At 28.4% G+C, this 22,156-nt stretch overlaps 2 protein-coding genes across 2 annotated transcripts; one reads left to right on the top strand and one right to left on the bottom strand.

Annotated features, from left to right (window-relative positions):
• Positions 1 to 1,832: 1,832 nt before the first annotated feature.
• Positions 1,833 to 3,470, top strand: LOC120093018 (uncharacterized). Its single transcript, XM_039051310.2, has one exon. It carries the CDS (start codon positions 2,137 to 2,139, stop codon positions 3,316 to 3,318), a length of 1,182 nt encoding a protein of 393 aa, XP_038907238.2. The 5' UTR covers positions 1,833 to 2,136; the 3' UTR covers positions 3,319 to 3,470.
• Positions 3,471 to 18,229: 14,759 nt separating this feature from the next.
• Positions 18,230 to 21,914, bottom strand: LOC120092672 (alpha-L-fucosidase 1-like). The gene is made up of 3 exons (XM_039050820.2): positions 21,216 to 21,914; positions 19,918 to 20,157; positions 18,230 to 18,975 (listed from the first exon to the last, which is right to left on the bottom strand). Exons 1-3 carry the CDS (start codon positions 21,890 to 21,892, stop codon positions 18,282 to 18,284), a joined length of 1,611 nt encoding a protein of 536 aa, XP_038906748.2. The 5' UTR covers positions 21,893 to 21,914; the 3' UTR covers positions 18,230 to 18,281.
• Positions 21,915 to 22,156: the final 242 nt, after the last annotated feature.

Raw genomic sequence — 22,156 nt, 5'->3', positions numbered from 1 at the left:
AAATAGAAGGCCAATTTAAGGTGTAATTTCACACTAGAACAGTTGGTATTTAAAACGTGGCTAATCTACTAAGAAAATCGGTCTTTTTTTTTTTTCTTTTTTTTTTTTTCCTTTCCTTTTCCTTAAAAGAAAAGTCAAAAAGTCAAACATTGCGAATGCAAGTAGTGATTTAAGGTCTGGATTGGTGTAGTAACTAATGGTCGGCAACAAACATCATACTTCCGTCCACACACAATTCAAACCCTAACATTTGTTTTGTTTTGTTTGTTTTTTTAACACTCACTTTAAACCATCATGTGAAAAAAATAGAAGACAGCAAATGGGTATAAAATTTAGGACTTTCCATTTAAATTTATCTCAAAAAATAAAATCAAACTCTATGAAAAAGAAAATCAATATTTTCTCTTAAATTTGTATGGTTGTATCAATTTGGACTATAAATTTTTCGTTTCGTCAATTTAAATTCTAAAATTTAAATAAATATTTCAATTTTAACCGTCTAATAAGTTCACTCCACGTGGCATTTTTTCTCTTTTACATTTAATGAATTGTAGAACATATTTTCGAGAAAAATAATATTAGAGTTTTTTTTTTTTTTAAACATGAACTTTCCTAAATGTATCAATTTAAACCTTGAACTTCCATAAATATATTAATTTAAACCTTGAAGTTTTATAAGTCTATCCAAATAAAATATAATGGAGGGTTTAAATTGATACAATTATGAAAGTTCAAGGTTTAAATTGATATATTTATAAAAGTTTAGGATTTAAATTGATACAACTATTAGTTTGAGGTTTAAATTGATATTATCCTCAAACATAATGGTTTAAATTGATATGATTATAAGTTTAGGGTTTACAGTAATACAACTCCCAATGAGTAGAGGTACAAATTGATATTTGTCCAAAGATTTTAATTTTGACAAAAAAAAAAATTGAAGTCATGATTTTGATTTCTTAAAATGTATTTGTCATATGATATAATATATATATTTTTTCTTTTTTAGGTCAAAATTAATAGGTGAAATAGGTAAATTGAATGAGAGTTAAAATAGCAACACTTATAAATTTAGGATAAAAAATAATGAAATAAAATGGAGGGAAGAAAAGATCCAATTGGTATGGAAAAAAATGGAAAGTATTAAATGAATGATATTTAGGAGAGAGAAAATGGGGGAGAGATGAGAAAAAAAAGAAAAAAAAGCATGCAGTGTGAGAAAGGAAGAGAAGTGGGGCTACTTTTTTTTATTTTATGTTTTATATTTTTCCAACTCTCAGGGCCTAAAAATAAATAGAAAAAACTAAAAAAAGAATATAAATAGAGAGTGTGTACCACCAAGGATGTTGACAAGTACAGCCTCACATGAGACCCTTAAGCAGATGATACATGGGGTCCCTTAACTCCATACCCCACATTTTCTCTCTCTATCACTACCCTTATTAGGGACCAATACTATCCCCAAAAACATAACTTTTTTTAATCCAAATTTTGAGTTTTGTTTTTATTGAAAGTAGGTATTATTTAATGAAAAATTAATGATTGAAAGTTTATATTATTTAATGAAAAATAAAGGTTAAAAATGTAAAATTTTGAAATTTGAGATAAATTAAAATCTAACTCAAATTTGAAGAATAAAATGTTAATAAAATTGTAACATTTTGAAATTTAGAAATTACTCATAATCATAACTTAAGATTAAAAGGGTAGTATTTTGAAGTTTAATGACCAAATGAAAACTAGATCTTAAAAAAAAAAAAAAAAAAAAAACACTTCCCTTCCCTAGATACCCATCCTAGTCCCAAGTTCTTAATTTTGAGGTACTCTTTTTTTTTTCCTGCTTACTTATTTGCTTCATTTCATTTTCTTTCTTTCTTTTTTTTTTCTTCTTGAACGTCGGTGGTGTTAAGTGATATGATTTCTTCTTCCTGTGTATGGTTTTTCGGAGTCTTTTGTTAGTCAAATTACACACTTTCTTTCTATTCATTAAATCAACATCTATCTATCTTCTTCTTCTTCTTCTTTCCCTTCTTTTTTTTCCTTTATTATTCTCTCTATTTTTCTTCCAACCCTAAACATACCCATCACTCTTCAGATCTCCAAAATTCAAAATTTCCAATTGGGTTTTGTTAAAGGATGAATTTTGGAGTGAATAGACTCCAAAATCACCATCTAGAGCCTAGGAATAGGTTGGATTTGATCATGATGGAGCCGCCGGAGCCAGAGGAGGAAGCTGGTGGTGGTGGTTCTAATAGCAGCGGCGGAGGCGGAGGCGGAGGCGGAGCAAGAGAAGTTGAGAGGGAACATATGTTTGACAAAGTGGTGACTCCAAGTGATGTAGGGAAATTAAACCGTCTTGTAATTCCAAAGCAACATGCTGAGAGATTTTTCCCTTTAGATTCATCAACAAACGACAAGGGTTTACTGTTAAACTTCGAAGATCGTAACGGCAAATCATGGCGATTCCGTTACTCTTACTGGAACAGCAGCCAAAGCTACGTTATGACGAAAGGTTGGAGTCGATTCGTCAAAGAGAAACGTCTCGACGCCGGCGATATCGTCTCGTTTCAACGTGGGGTTGGTGAAATTGGAAGAGATCGTCTTTACATTGACTGGCGTCGCCGTCCTGAACTCCCCATCCACCACCACCATCATCACTACCCCACCACCACCCTCCGACCGAGTATCGTCGTCCCGGGCGGCAGCGGTGGTGCTACCTCTTGGGGGCCATTAGTCTGGCAGCCCCTCGGCACAACAACAGCTGGATACCATCATCATCCAGCTGCCGTAGTGCCGCGGGACCACACACATTTGTCCCGAATAAACAACAACAATAACAACAACGGGAATGGGAATGGTATGTGTTGTCCCTATGGATATGGGAGTGTTGAAACAACAACTTCTGGGTTGGTGTATTTGAGGACAGAATTAGGAGGAAGATCAAGAAGAGTAGCTCCAAGATTAGGGGAAGAGGAATTGGAGTTGGAAATGGATCGAGGGAATAATAGTTATCAGATGCAGCAGGAGTACTGTAGTAATGGTGGGGGTGCTTCAATGGTGGTCCTTCAAGGAAATTGTATGGAAAATCATAAATTAAAAACAACAAAAATTAATAACAACAATAATAATAATAATAGTGAAGAAGAAGATACACCAGTGAAGAAATCAAGATTGAGGCTATTTGGTGTAAACATGGAGATGGAGAGTCCAATTTCATCACCTTCTTCAGATGAATGTGATTTATTATTATCTACAAACCCCAAAACCACTACTACTACCACTCAATTCCAATTGCCTTCTCCTTCAATTTACAAGTAAGCAACAACTTTTCTTTCTTCCTTTCTTTCCATCTATTTGGGGTCTATTTATTTTATTTTAGCCAACTTTTTCTTTTTCTTTTGGTTAATTTATGTGTTAATTCTCTCTCTCTCTTTCTCTCTCTCTCAATATATATTATGTATTTGATCCAATTTCAATTTGACCCTTTTTGTTTTTGTTTTGTGTATAATAAAGCAAATCAATGCAAAAAAAAAAAAAAAAAAAAAAAAAAAAAAAAAAAAAAAAAAAAAAAAAAAAAAAAGAAAAAAAACATATGAGAATTTTCAATCAAATCAAACGATTGATATAACATTTTTTTTTACATGGATTATGGGATTATTCTGTTTGGCAAATTCTTATAATGCTATAATATCTCTTTGTGTCTCTTTTGTTTTCTTCTTCACATTTCCCACTAGAAGCCTATAGGTGGCTTTGTTTCAAATAATAACAAAAAAAAAAAAAATGAAATGAAATTTGTTGTTCTAATTTTCAGAATTTGACAGTTGTGGGATTATTAATGTAAAATTGTTAGAGGTAGGTGCTAGGCTTAAGCTATCTGACATATTTGGACTTTTAATGACATACAAACACTGCCCCTCTTCATTAGTTTGTTGTTCTTGTCACTGCTTCCTTGGGCATGCCCCGCTGTTTTTTCAGTCCTTTTGTTTCCTCCTTTACTTCTCTCATTTCTCTCTCATTTCTTCTTCTTTTTCAATGGCTTCATCTTTTGATTCTTCTTGCTTTTTCTGCATGCAATGTCATCATATATTCATCATTTTTATTGGTTTTTTTCATCAATTTTTTGGGGGGTTTTTTGAGATTATGTTCATTATTTCATTATAACCTCATCAAGTTATATTTGTTTCTTTAATTGTGAATTTAAGGCAATATTCAATGTATGTTTCAATTATTATTACTTTTTTCCCCTTTCTCTCTGCAATTGCTAGTTGGGATTTGATTTGGGATTATTGTATATGTGTGTATAATAATGGGCTGTTTGTAGTTGGGAGTAATTCCTTTAGTTTTATGCTCATTATGGTGGGAATTTATTGCTTGCTTTAGCCTAAATTAATTAACCTTCTTTCTAATTGAATATGGTTGGGATTAATGGGTATTGTTTTATTTTGGTAGATTTTAGATTATTCATATGAACCTTTTTTGTGGTACTAATCTAACTAATTGGCTTTTAGGGGTGTCTTTTTGTTTCAAAGTCGTTCAGTCAAAACAAAAAAATTGATTGTTTAATTGTGTTTGATAACCATTTTATTTTCGCTTTATTGTTTTCTTTAATTAAACTTATAAATACTATTTTTACCTATAATTTTAACTTGTCTTATTGAAAGTATTTTTAAAATAAAGATAGTGATTTATTTGTATATATATTTTTTAATTTAGCTTACAGTAATATGAAAAGCTTACCAAAAGAAAAGAAGTATATAGTTGTGTAAAACAAAAAAAACAAGGTGGTTATCAATAGGGGTTTAACTAGTTCATTTGTTCTAAGACTTGCATCTTTATCTTCTCTCTATCTTCTTTTAACTTTCAATTTTTCTGATTCTCTTATGTTTACTTAAAGTGCAAAGTGATCATTACCAAAGTTTAGATAATGGATCTGGTGAGGTTGGTTGGAGTTCTTCATCATCTATGATAAAAATGTTTTTTTTTTTTTTAGAGAAATACTTAGGGTTAAATCACATAGCATTTTGATTCCTATACTTTTAGATGTTTTTGTTGCAGTTTAAATCTTTTAACTACTAAAGCTTACTAAATAAATCTGATGTTAGGGCTACCATGACTATTTGTATGTTATATAGATTTTATGATGGGAGATTTCTGTTTTAATGCATGGATTTAGTTGGATTTGATTTGAAAAAATTGTTTTTATTGAGCAAAATTTGGAGTGTAATTGGTCTATTTTGTTGAAATTTTGTCACTTTTTGAAACTCATTCACAAATTACTTGTTTGCTATGTTTTTTTTTCTTTCTTTTGTTAATTTTTACTTAATGATAGAGGGGCATATTTGTAAGTATGTGTAGATATATAAATGAAATTGAAATTGATGTTAGAAGTATTCTGAGTAAAAACATATTTAATTTTATACTTTTTTTTATATCATTGGGAGCTCACTTTTCAAATTTTTTATTACCCTTTTGATATACAATCTAATACTTGAGAAGCTTGCATTTGGGCACAAATCTTTCCCATGGTTGATGAAAATTTTGATTTGCAACCATTTACATGGTTATGTGGTTTGTGATTAATTTCAGTACTCATTAAAAAATGTATAGTTAATTGTCTAAAATATGGTTAAATGAATAAGATAAATATTATTATTTCAAATGTTAATGGTTTGAGAAAAAGAAAAAAAAAAAAAGGTGTGTAATTAATTGGATTTTTCCTTTTTAAGTTTGAAATGTATCGTATTGTTTTAAATTCAAGAATGTCGAAGAAGATTAGATGTTGAGATGATTAGGTGTGCCCGCTGATTCCATCTATCTCTTGTAATTTTATTTTATTTTATTTTTAAAAGAAAGTTGGATGTTAACCAATTTTATTTTGGAATATATTTGTGTCATGGTATTAGTATGGTATCATTTTTAATACATCTCGATATTTTTACATTTTATGGGTTTAATATTGATACGAGGCTGAGTGAATCGATATTTTCATTATATCAAAAAAAATTCTATGAAATGTGAAATGTCACTGATGTGAATAATAAATAAACATTTTAATTTGTTTTAAAATATTTTACTTTTCGTTTTTATCACTTTTCAAAAAATATCCATCGACATTAATATTTTATCAATACTTTCATCCTATTTATATAAAACTGCGATATGTATATTTTCATTATCAATAAATATTTTACACTCTTGATTATTAATTGAATCACTGATGGTTCAAGAGGTTTAAATTCTATTTTGACCCTTTTGTTCTGGTTTGGTCTTTGAATTTTCAAAATATCTAAGTTCTTAAACTTTGGAAGAGAAAGAAAGAAACAAACTCAAATTTGATTTATGAAGTTTCATAAGATATATTCTAATCTTTAAATTATGATTAAATATATATATTTAACCGATAAGGCTTGAATTGATTCTCATATACTAAAAAATTTGTAAACATACATGGTAAGGATTTAAATGATTAATTTTTATAATTAATGGGCTAAATTAAATATAGACATTTTAAAAGTTTAAGGTTTTAAACTTTAAAAGATTAAGGTGTAATCATATCAATACTAATGTATTGAATATTTCATTAGAACTCTACAGTTAAACATACTTGAACGAGAATGGTAATAAGTTGGATAACCATTTACAAAGTCCTTTTGCATCATACAATCACATGTATGATGCAATATCATGGATTTAATAATATTAATAATCACATTGAGTTGTTCTTAATTATTTGTTCTAAAATATTAGCATATTTAAATATGTATTAGAATGCATTAAATCTATTATCTAATGTTTCGAATAATCAAACTTAAGTTATATATTCATTTATGTTATTTACAAGTTTGATCAAAACATTTAAATGGGTGTACTACATATAAGCATTTTAACCCTAAAGATGTCTCTGCAATCTGTGTTCTCAAATATTTCTCTCTAATAATTAAGATCTCTTTTTAGTGAACATAACTAACACACAGTTAGTGAATCACGTAAATCTCTATGTCGATATTTATTGTTTATGTTTTTCCCACTTTCTTTATTTATCAATTTCATTAACAAAATGAAAGATGGTGATTTGCAAACCTATTTTTGGAGATTGTTAATGCATTAAATTATCTACTTGAATTATGTTTAAATTCATATAATTCGGATTTTTCTCCACTCTAGCATAGAATTAATGAACAATTTAGAAACTTATGGTAACACATTAAATATCCAAGGGAACTTCACTAGTTCTTAAGAGCCAAAAAAAAGAAAAAAAAACCATATATTAAAAATCATGTCAATTAAGACATTCGATCTAATCTTGACATCTTTTCGTAATCGAATTTGATTCTTCATTTAACTTTGCGGCCAACAAATTCCCTCTTAGCATTGAAATTTGTTATCTTTCACTTTCTCTATGAGAAAATTGTCCTTAAAATTTTTTTTTCCCTAAAAGAAAAAAGAGTGATATTGGTTCTTTTGTAGGTGATCAAATGGTATAGTTTCTTTTTCCTTTTGGTTTATGGGGGGGCATTTTCATTACATGTTGATTTCTCCATGATTTGGAACAAATAGTGAGAACATAAAAAGGTACATAAAAAGATTTGAAAAATCAATGGAGAAATGATGTATTGATAACAACATATGAAAATTAATCTTTGATGGGTATTTCATTTGTTAACTTGATTCCCTACTAATTAAGAGTGCTAATCAATGATTACCCTCCTTCTAGAATGATCTTACTTTCGTAATAATTAACATGCCTTATTTCATCTCTTGAAGTTGGGAATTCAATCTATTTCTATTTTTGTAATTTTTATATTTAGAAAACAAGAAAAAGATTACCTTGTCTTTCTCTATTGTTTATTGTCAAATTATATCTTATAATATATTCATATACACAATTATATGATAAAGCCATACAAATTAAACCCTGATTGGACACTTTTCAAGATCAGACAGCTATATGACACAAAATTGAAAGTCAAAAAAATTTATTATAGATATTTTGAAGATCACATTCAAATCGTCATAAAGTTATATATATATACTTTTTAAAATGTTATAGACAAGTTAATCCGTTCAAGAATGAATGATTACATTTTTGTCAAAATTAAATTATCTTAGTTACACTGTAATTAACATGCATTCTCTCGTTTGAAGTCAAAGCTTTTAGTCCTCATTTTTATAATTATTGTACTAAAAAAGATAAAAGTAAATTACCCTCTCTAATATATTTATTGCCAAGTTACATCTTATAATATATGTTTATATACCTACTTATATATGCAAACATATAATAAAGCGACATAAAAAAAAATCTATTAGACATTTTTTAAGGTCTAGAAATCTAGAGGTAAGATACAAAATTGATAGTTAAAAAAAAATAAATTATCAGACACTTTAAGATTTAGATTCAAATAGACACAAACTTGAAAGTTCAAAAACTAAATTCGTAATACATATAACTTTGTATAGAATAGTTGTTTTTTTTTTTTTTTTTTAATGTCATAGAGAAGTGAGATAAGCACATAGGAAAAAATCAATAACTCAAAATTGAAAAAAAAAAAAAAACGGTTTGGTTTGATTGATTATCCTTAGCCCAAAAAAAAAAGGGGGGGGTTTTGTACCAAAAAGGATGAGTGAAATTATAACTGTCCCAAACACCATATCTCTGTCAGCTTTGAGGGGAAAATCATTGCTTTTGCCAACTCTTATTTTGAAAGAGACTGAAGAAACCCAAAACAAAAACCACACAGTTTCCCAACTCTTCTATATATGTACTCTTTAAAAAATTATTACTTCATTTTTCTGAAGGGATTATTCATTTATTTGAGGCCAATTCACATATAAAAGTACATAAAACATAATGGAGCAGTGGAGACAGTGAAATTAAACCTATATTCTTCATTTTATTAATGAAAACCAGCTTTAGTTTTAGTTTTAGTTTTAGTTTTAGCCAACCTTCTCCTAGCAGCTTTTGTGGACTTGGACAAACTTAGCTGCATGTGACCAAATAATTGGTATGCAATCACAAACTCCTTTCTTTTCTATTTCACATCTCAATCTTTCATTTTTCTCTTTTTTGTGTAACAAATGTGCCCTTTTAATTTGGATCATTCCCCTCTTTCCCCCCCCCCCTTTATATACAAAAGTGGCTTTGTTAGGGGATCTTAATCTTTCATTATTTCTCTTCCTTTCTTTTTTTTTTTTTGGGAAATATATGATCCTTATCTCATTGATTCTTTTGTTTGGTAAAGGTCATAATAATGAGAGAGATTTGAACCACCCGTGTTGTAGTGCAAGTTGGGCACAATGATGCCCTAGCTCTTTTTTAAGAGCTTGTTTTTTGGAAAAAAAAAAAAATAGTATAAATATCTATTTATACCCCTGAATTTTAGTGGTTGTATCATTTTAAATCCTGAACTTTTATTAGTATAACAATTTAAACCTTGAACTTTCATACTTGTATCATTTATAAAAGTTCAGGGGTTAAACCGATATATTTATGAAAGTTTAAGATTTAAATTGATATACTTAGTAAAATTCAGGGTTTAAATTGATACAATTATAAGGTTTTAATTGGTACATATCTTAAAGTTTAGGGTTTAAATTGATACAACCCTAAAATGTAAGGTTTAAATTGATACAATTATTAGTTTAGGATTTTCATGGTATAAATTAATATTTGTCCAAAAAATAATAGTGGAGCATAATGGTCAACGAAAAAATGTTTTTTTTTTTTTTTTGCGACCTCGTAAAACGGTTTGGGAATTTGTATTTTTTAAAAAAAATGTAAACTATACCAATCTATTTTAATTTGTTTCAAAAGAATTCTTCATTAACAACTTTGTCTCTAAAAATTCCTAATAGAATTTAATAAAATTAGAGTAAAAACATTTGAAACGTTTTAATCAGTAAGGACAAATTGAAACTAGTATTTATATATATATATATATATAGATTTTGTATGATTATTTTTACTTTTTAATCTAAAGTGATGTTAAGTTACATTTAGATGTGCTAATTTGATTGTTTTATATGATTAAGGATTTCTTAAGAAATAATTTTCATGTTTTATTCAATTAAAATACAAGTTTCTTTGTTTAATTTGTGAGGTATTTAATGAAAGAATAAGGACATGGGTTATCAAGCCAGCTTCAAAAAGTTCTTTTGATAAAAGCCACTAATTAACAAAAGTAAGAAGTTAGAGACTATTAATTAATCATTTAAGATTAAAAAGCAACTCTAAAATTTTTAACTTGTAATATTAAATGTTGCTCCAATATACTTTAGACCAAACGAAAACCAATTATTTCTGATATTACTTGTTTTTAAAAATATTATATTAAGACATTAAGTTTATATGATTAACAAATTGGGTAAATATTAAAATTGGTCCCATCTGTGTTTATAATATTTTCTAATTCCGTCCTTAAACTTTTTTAAAACGTTTTCAATTTAAGTTATTTTACTGAAAAAAGGGTTAAAACTTATGTTGGGTTAGAACCATAAATTTATGAATGGGTAAAAAACATAACACGTTTTAACTCCTTTATGTAAATTCTAAAAAAATGAATTAAAAAATATATATTTTTTTCAAATCAAGGAGTATATTAGTAGAGTTTTATAATTTTAACTCCTTTATTTAAATTCTAAAAAATGAATTTAAAATGAATTTTATGAATTGGTATAAGTACAAGTACAACAAATGTTTAGGAACATTTACATTTATATCTTGTTAAAAAAAAATGTTTAATAATTCCTCGACCTACTTAACCCTGTGTGAAATTTATGGATCTATTAAACATAAAATTGGAAGATTTTTTTTAATACAACTATAGGGATGATGAATCAAACCTTCAACCTCTAGGAGAAGATGGTCGTGATAATTACCGTTGAGCTAATTAAGCTCGTTTTGACTAATACAAATTGAAAGATCAAAGTTCTATTAGAATAAATTTTATATATGATAAATTAATTAAAATTTAAAAATTTTAAATATGTCTCAAACTTCTTTAGATATAAAATTAAAAGTTGTAGCACGAAATTAAAAGTAGAAGAAACAAAACACATATAAGAAGTTGAAAGATTATAGGACTAAATTTATAATTTAGGGTCGTTTTCGTGCCCTACATTTATTGTGATATATTTGAGAAAATAATATATATGTGGATAGGGCAGTGTGTTGCGTGCTCCTACATCCACCAAACAATTCACACAGCCAAAATGTCAATTAGTTTAATTTAATGGCTACAGCACTCAGCTGGGTACCAGAAATAATTCACAAACCCTTTTAATTTCTTCTTCTTCTTCTTCATCATCTCTCTCTTAAATAAAGATACATGAAGACATACAGTTAATCAGTACTAGGGTATTAAATATATGCCCTCATATTTTTACATTTCCGTACACCTAAGTCAATACAATAGATTAATCCACATTTTTATTATATTCTTCAAAAAATTTATGGAATGTGACAAATAAATAAATATCACCGATTTAGATATAATATAATGGAAGTCATGTTTTTAGAAAAATATAATTAATAATCATTTTAACTTATTTAAAAAGTGAACAATATTTATCAATTTTTTATAATTTCTTCTTCAAAAACATCTCTTCATATCAATATTTTTAAAAAGTGAGACTTTAACCTTTTAAACCTTGATCATTATTTGAAAGGAAAAAAATTCCTTTTAAAAGAAAAAAAAAAGATTTAAAGTTTTATCACCACAAAAGTTATGGTCTCGATTGATAATTATCATTCAATTTTTAATTTTTAATTTTAAAAAGGTCGGTTGGCTAAATATGCCACACTCACTAGGATTGGTTGAATCTTGTATGGTAATCTAGTCGTATGGCCAAAAAAAGAAAAAGTTTTCCTTTTTTGTTTTTGGAATACTTTAATATGGAGAGATAGGATCGGTAGATGCATTGAGACATCTCAAATAGGTCGACACCTTCTTAGTATTCTCATCATTTTTTTGCTTGATAACGATGCAATAAAAAAAGAAAAAGATTTTCAATTTTTAGTTTTTGAGAATTGAGCCTATAAATACTCTCTCCCTCTAGATTTATTGCTTCCTTACCTACTTACAACTAATGCTTGAAAAAAAGTTAAATTTTGAAAACTAAAAAAAAACAGTTTTTAAATATTGTTTTTGTTTTAGAAACTTAGTTAAAAATTCAACTCCTTTACACTAAAAAGATGAAAATCAATATAAGAAATTGAGAGAAAATGTACTTAATTTTATTTTGAACAAGATACTTATCGGGAGATTAGTAGGTGCACCCGGACATCTCAACTAGATTCATACCTTTATAGTACCCTCATCATATCTCAGAGCTAAAAGCCAATTTCTCTTTGTACAAACCGAGTTAGAGGAGAGCTCGACACAAAAATATGTAGAAATTACATAAAAGCTCTCCAATTCGGAGTCATAGGAGGGACATCGTAATTACAAAATAAGTGGGATCTTGTACTCCATTGAGCTGCAAGTGTGACAATGTCATCCTACACATATGAATGTTTTTGGAAGATTTTTCGGTTTCTTTCAAGCCGAAGACATCAAAGGTAGTAGCCATAAAATTGCTCAACAAGACACCTCTTTTTGATTCATCTCGAGCTAAATAAAGAAATCAAGAAGAGATGTCGTGGAATGCATAAATTGATTCGAGGTCAATCGATAGACTTAATTTTCAAAAATCAAAATTTAAAATCTAAAATGAAATGGTAACCAAACGCAAAGTTTACATATTACAATTATATGAATAAAAAGAGCATATTTGAATATAAGTTAAGCATAAAAGGTTTATTGTTCAAATCTCCATTCATTCTAATTAAAAAAAAAAAAAAAAAAAGGTATTTAATGGCCACACAAATCAATAAATCAATAACAAACCACTGACATATCTTAACTTGCGGTTTTAAAATTTTCTTCTTTTTCTTGTTTGGAGTTTTGTAAGCAGTAAAGAAAACGAAAGACAATAAATTAGAAAGGGAAAAATGGGGGGAAAGACAATTGGTTTAAATGGTGCAATGGATGGACCACGTCCTCACATTTACATCTCTTTTTAGCTTTCTCTCTTTTTTCCCTTCACACACCAAACAAAGATAATATATATATATATATATCAGAAGAAAGAGATGAAGAATTTTTGCAGATCGTTATAATATGTATTCTTAAGTTTGATTCTGTTAATGTATAATGTACGGTTCTTCATGCAGAAATCTAGGAGAAGGCATGAGAACAACAAACAAAAACACCCAACAAAACAAAACCTTTTTGGTCTTTACGTTTCAACCACTCACGTGTCTCTATACTTATAATGATATGATATTATCCACTTTTGTTCCATCTAATAAATCAATGTTTTCATTATATCATAAACAACAAACTCGATGAGACATGAAAAATAGACAACAAAATATCACTAATGAATAATAAACATTTTAACAAGTTACAAAACATCAATATTGTAATTTTATCAATATTTTTATCGATATTTTCATAAAATTGAGACCTAGACATCATAGATGCTTTTATTATTATTTTTTATTTTTAGCGTAGGACTATATTCCTATCTCCGACCATCGAGAATAAGAGAATCGAAAGAAAGAAAGAAAAAAAAAGGTAGTGTAGGGGTCTAGGAAGTGTATAGGCAACTAGCTATGGGAAGAAGGGGGGGGGGGGGGGGGGGGGGGGGGGGGGGGGCTTGGTTTGGTGTCATGTTTGAGACAGTGCATTTAACAATGACAGTGCAAAGCGTGGCAGCCGATCCCATAAATCAATAATTATGATTGAATATATTATATATATAAAGCTTCACATGAAAGTGACCCATCATCTTCCTCCCATATCCATCACCAAACAAAAAAAAAAAAAAAAAAAAAAAAAAAAAAAAAAACCCTAATTTTTCCAAACAATTGAAAACCCAAGATTTTTTTGATGAAAAATTGAAATTTTTTTTCTTGGTTTTGTTTAAAGCTGAGAGCAGCAAAGTTCTGTTCTGACCCATTTGAAAAAAAAAGGGGGGGTTATTAAATGCTTGAAGAACTCACATATTTTGGTATTATTGTTAATTTAAAGTTTATGTTATATCCCCATTCGCATTCCCCTCTCTTTGTTTTAACTCCCTTTCCTTTTTGGTCTCTGTCCCTTCAAAGTTGGGGCACCCCTTCCTTCAAAATTGATGAAAATGGACCATTTTACTACTAGGGTTTGGACCATTCTTTTTTATTCTATGGTCTATGTTTTATTCATACCCTTTTCATTTTTTTAACTTATTTTATTACACTATACCATTTCCTATCTTAATTTATTACTCTTTTCGATCTCTCTTTTTGTGTTTGTTTGTTTTTTTCTAGTCAACAACACTGGTTTCTTATGAACTCTCTTCAACTTCCTTCACTTTTGGTACTTTCTCAATGACTTCTAAGACTTGCTTTTACAAACTTCCTTCTTTAATCTATTTTTTTATTCCTTTCTGCTTATTTTTGTAGTTTTCTTCAGGCTTTCAACACAACCTTTTTTTTTTTTTTTGGCCATTCTTTTTGTCCAATTTTATTGGGGAGAGATCATGAGAGCATTCCCATGAAGGGCTTGTGAATCTGGCTACATTTTTCCTTTTTTGAGTAATATGTAGTTTACATCATAGTTTATATAGAATTTCAAAATACCTAAATGATTAATTAGTTTATGAAATCAAATTTGTTTGAATTCTAATGTTCTAAAATAGATGCTATGTATCTAAATTAATTATTAATGATTGCTATGAAATCTTGAGTCAATTGATGTATATAAGTTTTGGTAATTGACATATACTCAAAGTAGGTACCTCAAATCTTCATACATATATTCATAATTTTAAGTAAAAGATTAAACATGCAACTATTACATAAAATTAAAAAAATATATAGTATACATTGATTACTTGCCTCACTATAATCAAATGAAAAATCAAGGTATATAGAATTTGGATTTAACAGAAATATACTAGAAATATAAAATCAAAGATATATTAAAAATTAATTTTTTCTTTCAAGAATTGATTGGCCAAAGTTCTTTGTTACTCTTCTAAAATTTAAAATTTAAAAGTCGGGTCTTTAAGTATTGTTTCCCAAGACAAATGAGGCATTACTAATAAACCCTAATGCCAATTAAATGAAAACTTACGAAAAAAATCTTAACTATCTTCCTTATTTAGAAAAATGAATTATTTAACAATCTATCGAAATCACTCCTCCTTAAATTTAACTATAGATACTAGCTTCGAGATTTGGCTTTCCTAAAGATTTACTAACTTCTTTAATTTTTTAGATAAATATATTTTAATAATATTATTTGAAATTAATATAATTTGTTAAGTCTATTTTCAAATTCTAATTCATTCTATTTTCAAATTCTAATTTATTCATTTTTTATAATAATTATTTTTTTAAAAAAATAAATTATCAAATAATTTATATTAAATAAAATTACTTAAAATTTAAATCACATACAATTTTAAATAAATTATAATTAATTATTTATGTGAAAATAATTGAAAAAATAAGCTTAGTTTGATTTATTTGACTAAACTACACCAATTTAGTATTAATTTAACAAACACCATAACTAGTTTTTTAATTCACTTCACAGTTAATCCATCTAAAAGCACGTATGTTAACAATTATTTTAAAAACTACTGTAATCCAAACGAAATCTTAGAGTACATATAGTTTGATTGTGTGAGAAATATGCTAGATAAATAAAATCAATGATAAATTAAAAATAAAACATTGTCAAGAACTGATTGGCCAGATTCTACGTGAAGCTAGTTTTAAAAGCTATAGTAGGACATCAATCCGAGTTTTAAAAAATGTTTTTTTTTAGATCTTTAAAAACACTTTTAATCATATATCTAAATTCACTTAGGAAACTAAGCACATCACATTCTAAATTAGTAATATATTTTCAATTTTTCTTAGGAAAAATATTTTTTTTAAAAAAAATAATCACGACTTTTCAATAGCTTTTTTTTAAAAAAGTTTTTTTTTTCTTATGTAAAACCCTTTATCAAAAGTCATCCTATTGTGTGGTTGGCATGCTTTTTAGTGCTTATAAACAATTTTTTTTTTACATATTTGGGAGTGATTTTAAAATTGTTAAACTCACTTGTAATGTTACTGATCACTTCAAAATACGTCTTTAATCACTTAAAATTAGTTTAGTATTTAATTTTACAATTTTAAGCACAATTTTATGTCAATAAAATTGATTTTGAATGATTGAAAGCATGTTTAAGAGTATAATTGAAAAAGACAAGAGTGTTGTTAACCATTTCAGAATTCCTCCCAAATATGTCCTTAATAGTGTTAGGTACATTTTAAGTGGAAAACATGTTTTTTCCACCCATTAAGAATGATAATTTATAAAATTTTAATATAATAGTTTGAGTACTTTTAATAATATTTTTTAAAAATAAAATTCTTTTAGAATAATTTACCTATTTTTCTTCCAAAATAGTTAACTTAAAAGTTAAAACACTTCTTTTAAAAATATGCTAAACACACACACTTAAACTTTAAGGTTTAATGTAGTTAAATTCTCCCGCTCTTTTGTATATATTGAACTGATTCCTTTCGAATCAATATATCATATTAGTCCTAGGATATGACGAGAGTGGTACAGATGTATCAAACTAGTTGAGATATTTTGGTGTACCTATTGATCCATTCTCTTTCTGTATATTGTTTAAAAGAAATCATTATCGAATAGGGCGTGTCATTTGTCAATCCAAACATGGTTGAATGAATAAATTTAATTCTAAAAATGATGTAGTGCTTTTTAACTTTTAGAAGATTCAATTTCCTCCCTTCAATGATTCATATGGTTGTGGTCATGATCATTTTAACACTCAATGTCGACCTAAATAAATTTAGATTAACTAAATAAAGTTTATATTATGAATAGGTTTAGCCCTAATATTTGAATATATATATTTTTAACATAGTTCCACACTATAGATGAGTGATAAGATTGATTAATGATTAACTTACATGCATTCTCGTCAAGGATATGAGTTTGTTAAGTATGTATCCACCTAATTAAGATGTACTAAGTGCACTTCTTGATTTTTTTGTCGATTTTTTATTAATAAAAAACTTATGTGCTATATTTAGTGAATTAACAGAGATTCAAATAAGAAAATTAATTTGTCAAAAAAAAAAGAAGAGAAACTCGAAACTTCCTACAAATTTTTTGGTAATTTGGAGGAGGAATTAGAAACTTTCTTATCGTAGATAACATTTTTCAACCACTAAACTTCCACCAATTTACTAAAGACTATGTCATGTAATTGGCTTATGATCAACCAATTGAAACATTTAGTGATAGTAGAGGAAATAAATTGAAAAATTTAAAATCATTTGTAATTCTTGAACTTCTAAGTGTAATAATTTAATCCTCGAAATTTAGTTGATAACAATCTAGTCTTTATATTTTTAAATTTGTAATAATGTAGTGCTTGAACTTTATTAAGTAACAACTAAGTGAGTATATGTTACGATTTGTAATGATTTAATCTTTGTTGTGAAAGATATTATTAAGATTTAATGAAATTTTTTACACATGTATAATGTTAAACAGATTGGAAAACCATTTTTTTTTTTTTTTTATAAACTGTAAAGATTATGTTACATAATAAAATTTGACATTTAATCATGATCTTAAAAAGATTTTTCATAATAGAGGCTAAATTATTGCTATAATTTTCAAAGTAAAGAGATTAAATTGTTAACTTAATAAAGTTTAGGAACTGTTACAAATTTATGTAGTTTAAAGATTAAATAATTATTTCTATAAATATTTATGGACCAAAAGTTTTAACCCATTAAAAAAAAAAAAAGTTAAAAGATAAAAGTCTAAATTGAAAAGAGTAAATGTTTCAATATTATTGACAATTTCAAAAGAAACTTGAGTAGGTCCTCTGACACAGAACTAGCCCATTTGCCCATTCCACAAAAATACAAAATGGGTCATCTTGAAAAAGGAATATCTCTTTTTTTTCTATTTAATTGTTTAATAATTTGTTTGCATTAATAATAGAAAATCTTTGTAAAGAGTTACAAAGATAACAAAATCTATCACAATAGACACTATGAAATTTGGATCTAAATTTTGTTATATTAACAAATTCTTTTGTATCATTGTATTATATCTGCTAATACTTTGAATTTAATTACTCTATTTGCAATGGATCATTTATTGAATGTCTAATAATTTGTGTTAATTAATAAATAGGGCGACCATGGCTTAATTGGTAGGGGATGAGAGCCCAGTTGGGTTCCAAAAAGGGTCCAAATGAAGACCCAAAGAAGATATCAAAGGAACAGCCCTAAACTCAGTGAACCTAACCCTCAGAACATACCCACAAACCACCCCAGTTTTAATCCTATGCAGCCGCTTATACCCAACACTACTCTCTTTCACAATCCTCTTCCCATCCAAATAAATCTCGTGCTGTTTGATCCTCTGACCAAGCCCTATAGCCTCTTGAATCCTCACCACATTGAATCTCAGCCGTTGGTTTTGCTGACTTCTGATCTCAATCCAATGGTCATCATCAACTTCCTCGGGAGCCCAATAAGTCCATAAATGGTCATTGTCCAATACATTTTCTGGCCCAAAACCTCCCTCTTTACCTCCCCTTTGGCTGCTGGCTTTTACAGAGCAATTTTGAGCTAAATTTGTGGTGAAAATTTTGTCAATGGCTGTTTTGAATTGTTTGAGAGTGTTGGCATCCTGTTGGGAAATTAGACCTGTGGAATTGGGAGGGACATTGATTAGAAGAACACAGTTCCTTCCAACTGAGTTGTAGTAGATTTTTAGGAGATGTTTTAAGGTTTTTGGGGATTCTCTTTTATGCCAAAACCATCCCTTTCTTATGGATACATCACATTCTGGTGGTAGCCAATGTGTGCCTTTTGGGTCACCTCTGTTTAAGTACCTGCAATTTTCAAATGGGTTTTAGGTTAAGAAATCGACGATCAAAGAAATACGAAATATGTAAAGAATAGAGAAAATCTACACATGAAACCCTATGCTTGGTCGTTCGAAATATTAGATAACAGATTTAAGACATTCCAATATATAGTTTCCTGTTTTTTAAGAAACAAAACACCTTATGTTCATGTTTTTTGTTTTGTTAGATTTGTTCCAAGGAGGCATTTTGGAAACACAATCAAGTTTAAGTGTTTGTTTTTTTTTTTTTTGGTAAATTGCAAAATCCATACCTAAAGTATGATGATCTTGTAATTATATTTTCAAATTTTCAATTGTAAAAAATTGAGCTCTCAAATCTATACAAGTGTTAAAATTGGATCCTCAAACTTACATAATTATAAAACTTGTAACAATTGTATAAGTTTAAGAATTAAAATAGAATTTGCCAACATGAGCATAGCTCGACTAACATAAACACCTACTATCCACTTCGAGGCCTATGATTTGAATCTCTTACCTCATTTAAAAATGTCAGTTAAGATTCATCAAAATTTACTAAAAGACTTAGCAGACTATTTCGTTACTTCAAGGCAATTATCGGATAATAAATATTTTTTAACCTATAAAAAAGAACACTTAGAAATAAAAGAGATAATATGAAATGTGACTAAAACTGAATTAATGCATGTGGTCTATAGTTTAAATCCTCATATTAAAATGTTTTTTTTTTTAAAAAAAACCAAATTAAAGACCTATTTTATAGTTTAATATACCATCCAAAAGTTACATGGAATAATTTAATATTCACGCGTGACCTAGGAAAAACTTTTCTGTATCTTTAATGACATTGGAATATAAAATACCTTTCGAAAAAAAAAATTAAAACAATTAGCAACACATGCATTGTATTCAGTAAGAGAGTCAAAAGCATTGGAAAAACACTTACTGGGAAATGCCTTCTGCTCCGATGGCGAGCGAAGTCCGGTTGATGGTCGACCAGCACGACGTTCCTGCGAAGCCGTTCTCGTTCCCGACCCATCGAACGTCGGGTCCAGCATCGGAGAATATGTTGATGGAGCTCTGCAACTCCTTCACCATTGCAAACCAATCGGAGAAGTAATATGACATGTTTGGAGCATTTTTACCTTTTGCTCCATCAAACCAAATCTCGTTCACATTCCCATATCTAAAATGGGATCCACAAAACCAATGTGTTAAAGTAAAATCTGAATACAGAATGGTTAAATATATGAATGAAAGAGTTGGGGCTCTATTTAACTATTAGATACATATAATTTGTAAAAATCTAAATTATGTTTTATATTTTTAGGTTCATCAAGTTATATGTTTCAAATAGTATACTAAATTTTGAAAAACAATATATATATATATATATACACACACATATATATTTAGTGAAAATAGATTTCTAATTTAAAATTTTAAAATGCATAATTATTTTCAAAAAGATAAAAAAAAATTATATGTATTCCATTTTTGTTTAATTAAAATATGCCTAAAAAATAGTATGATATTATAAAATAATAATTATCCAAAATTTTTAACCTAAAACATGTTCGTAAATTAATAATTAATAGATTTGATTCAAATTAATGATTAGTTTAATAATTTTATGATTTATGATTCAAACTACCACTAATTTTATGATTTAAAAAGATATTATCAAACACATTTTGAACAACGACTTAAATTATAACGACTTAAATTAAAATCTAATTTATGAGTTATCTATTAAACATAAAATATAATTCTCCTTGTGTGAATAACTTTGTTTTCACATATATGCCCATCAAACAGAGATTCTAAGAAATTTGAAAAACCAACTTACTTTGTCATCATATGAATTAAATAGACATAAAATGATATAAAAACCAAGCTATATAGATAAAATAAAAGTATAAAATCATAGGAATTAAACAAGGATAAAATGAGAATAAATATCCAACTTATAATCAACATTTACAAACTAGTAAGTTATGTTCACTTTAAATTAACAAAAGTAATTAAACAAACTAATAAATTGACACCTTGTGATTAGACAAGACGGTTGAGTGATGAAAAATGATTATTGATTCATTGAAAAAATCTCCAGTACTACAGAAGTATTTGTAGTTGTGCTCTCTTTATTCACGCTATAGTCACGTTAATAAATATTAACTCGACGTGATGACTAATTAATGAAATGCAATGCTAGAAAATTAAATTAAATCGGGTTAATCTCACCTTTTGAGAAGCTCTTGTAACTGAGCCAAGTAGTACTCATTATAAGGCAAATCCTGGCTATATCTCCGATCATGTCGATCCCACGGCGACAAATACAGTCCGACGTCGATGCCGCGGGCAGCAGCGGCGGTAACAAATTCCTCAACGACGTCGCCTTGGCCGTTCTTCCAAGGGCTGCCGGAAACAGAGTGGGTAGTGTATTTAGAAGGCCAGAGGCAGAATCCGTCATGGTGTTTGGCAGTGAGAATCATAAGGGAAATTCCGGCGGCCGCGGCGGTGGCGGCCCACTGGGTGGCATCGAGAGCAGTGGGGTTGAAGACGGCGGGGGATTCAGCGCCGGTGCCCCATTCGGTGTTGGTGAAAGTGTTGGGTCCGAAATGAAGGAACATGATTACCTCTCTCTGTTGCCATTTCAATTGGGAGAATGAAGGGAGTGGGAGGATTGGCAATGGCGGCGGCGTTGAGACCTCGAGTTTTGGAGAAGAAAAATGGAGGAGATGAAGGAATGTGAGGAAGAAGATGGAGGGAAAATGGTGACCCATTTTCTCCATGGATGGATTTGTGAAAGCTTGTTTGTGAGTGTGTTCTATGAACAGAGGAAGGTGACATAGATGGTGGGGTTGTGGGGAAAAGATTCTTTTGCAGATATGAACAAAATGATTAAAAAGTTGGTTCATTGTGAATTTTAGAATTGCCACAAAATCTACCTAAAAATTTGGTAATATATATATATATATATGGTTTTGAGTGAGAATATATAATTTTAAAACTAATAATTAAATGTAATAACAACATTCTTACATAATTACAAATATAATAAAACCTATTATGGATAAAATTTATCGTTGATAGACTCGATCATTAATAGATTTTATATTATATACTATCATTATGCAAATCATATCTATAATTGACTATTAGTTGATTGATATAGAAAAATC

The sequence above is a fragment of the Benincasa hispida genome, chromosome 12 (assembly GCF_027475165.1).
Source record: "Benincasa hispida cultivar pf3 chromosome 12, pf3_genome.v1.1, whole genome shotgun sequence".
NCBI lineage: Eukaryota > Viridiplantae > Streptophyta > Magnoliopsida > Cucurbitales > Cucurbitaceae > Benincasa > Benincasa hispida.
The sequence above is the reverse complement of the archived record's forward strand: the minus strand, read 5'-3'. Positions and strand labels throughout refer to the sequence as shown.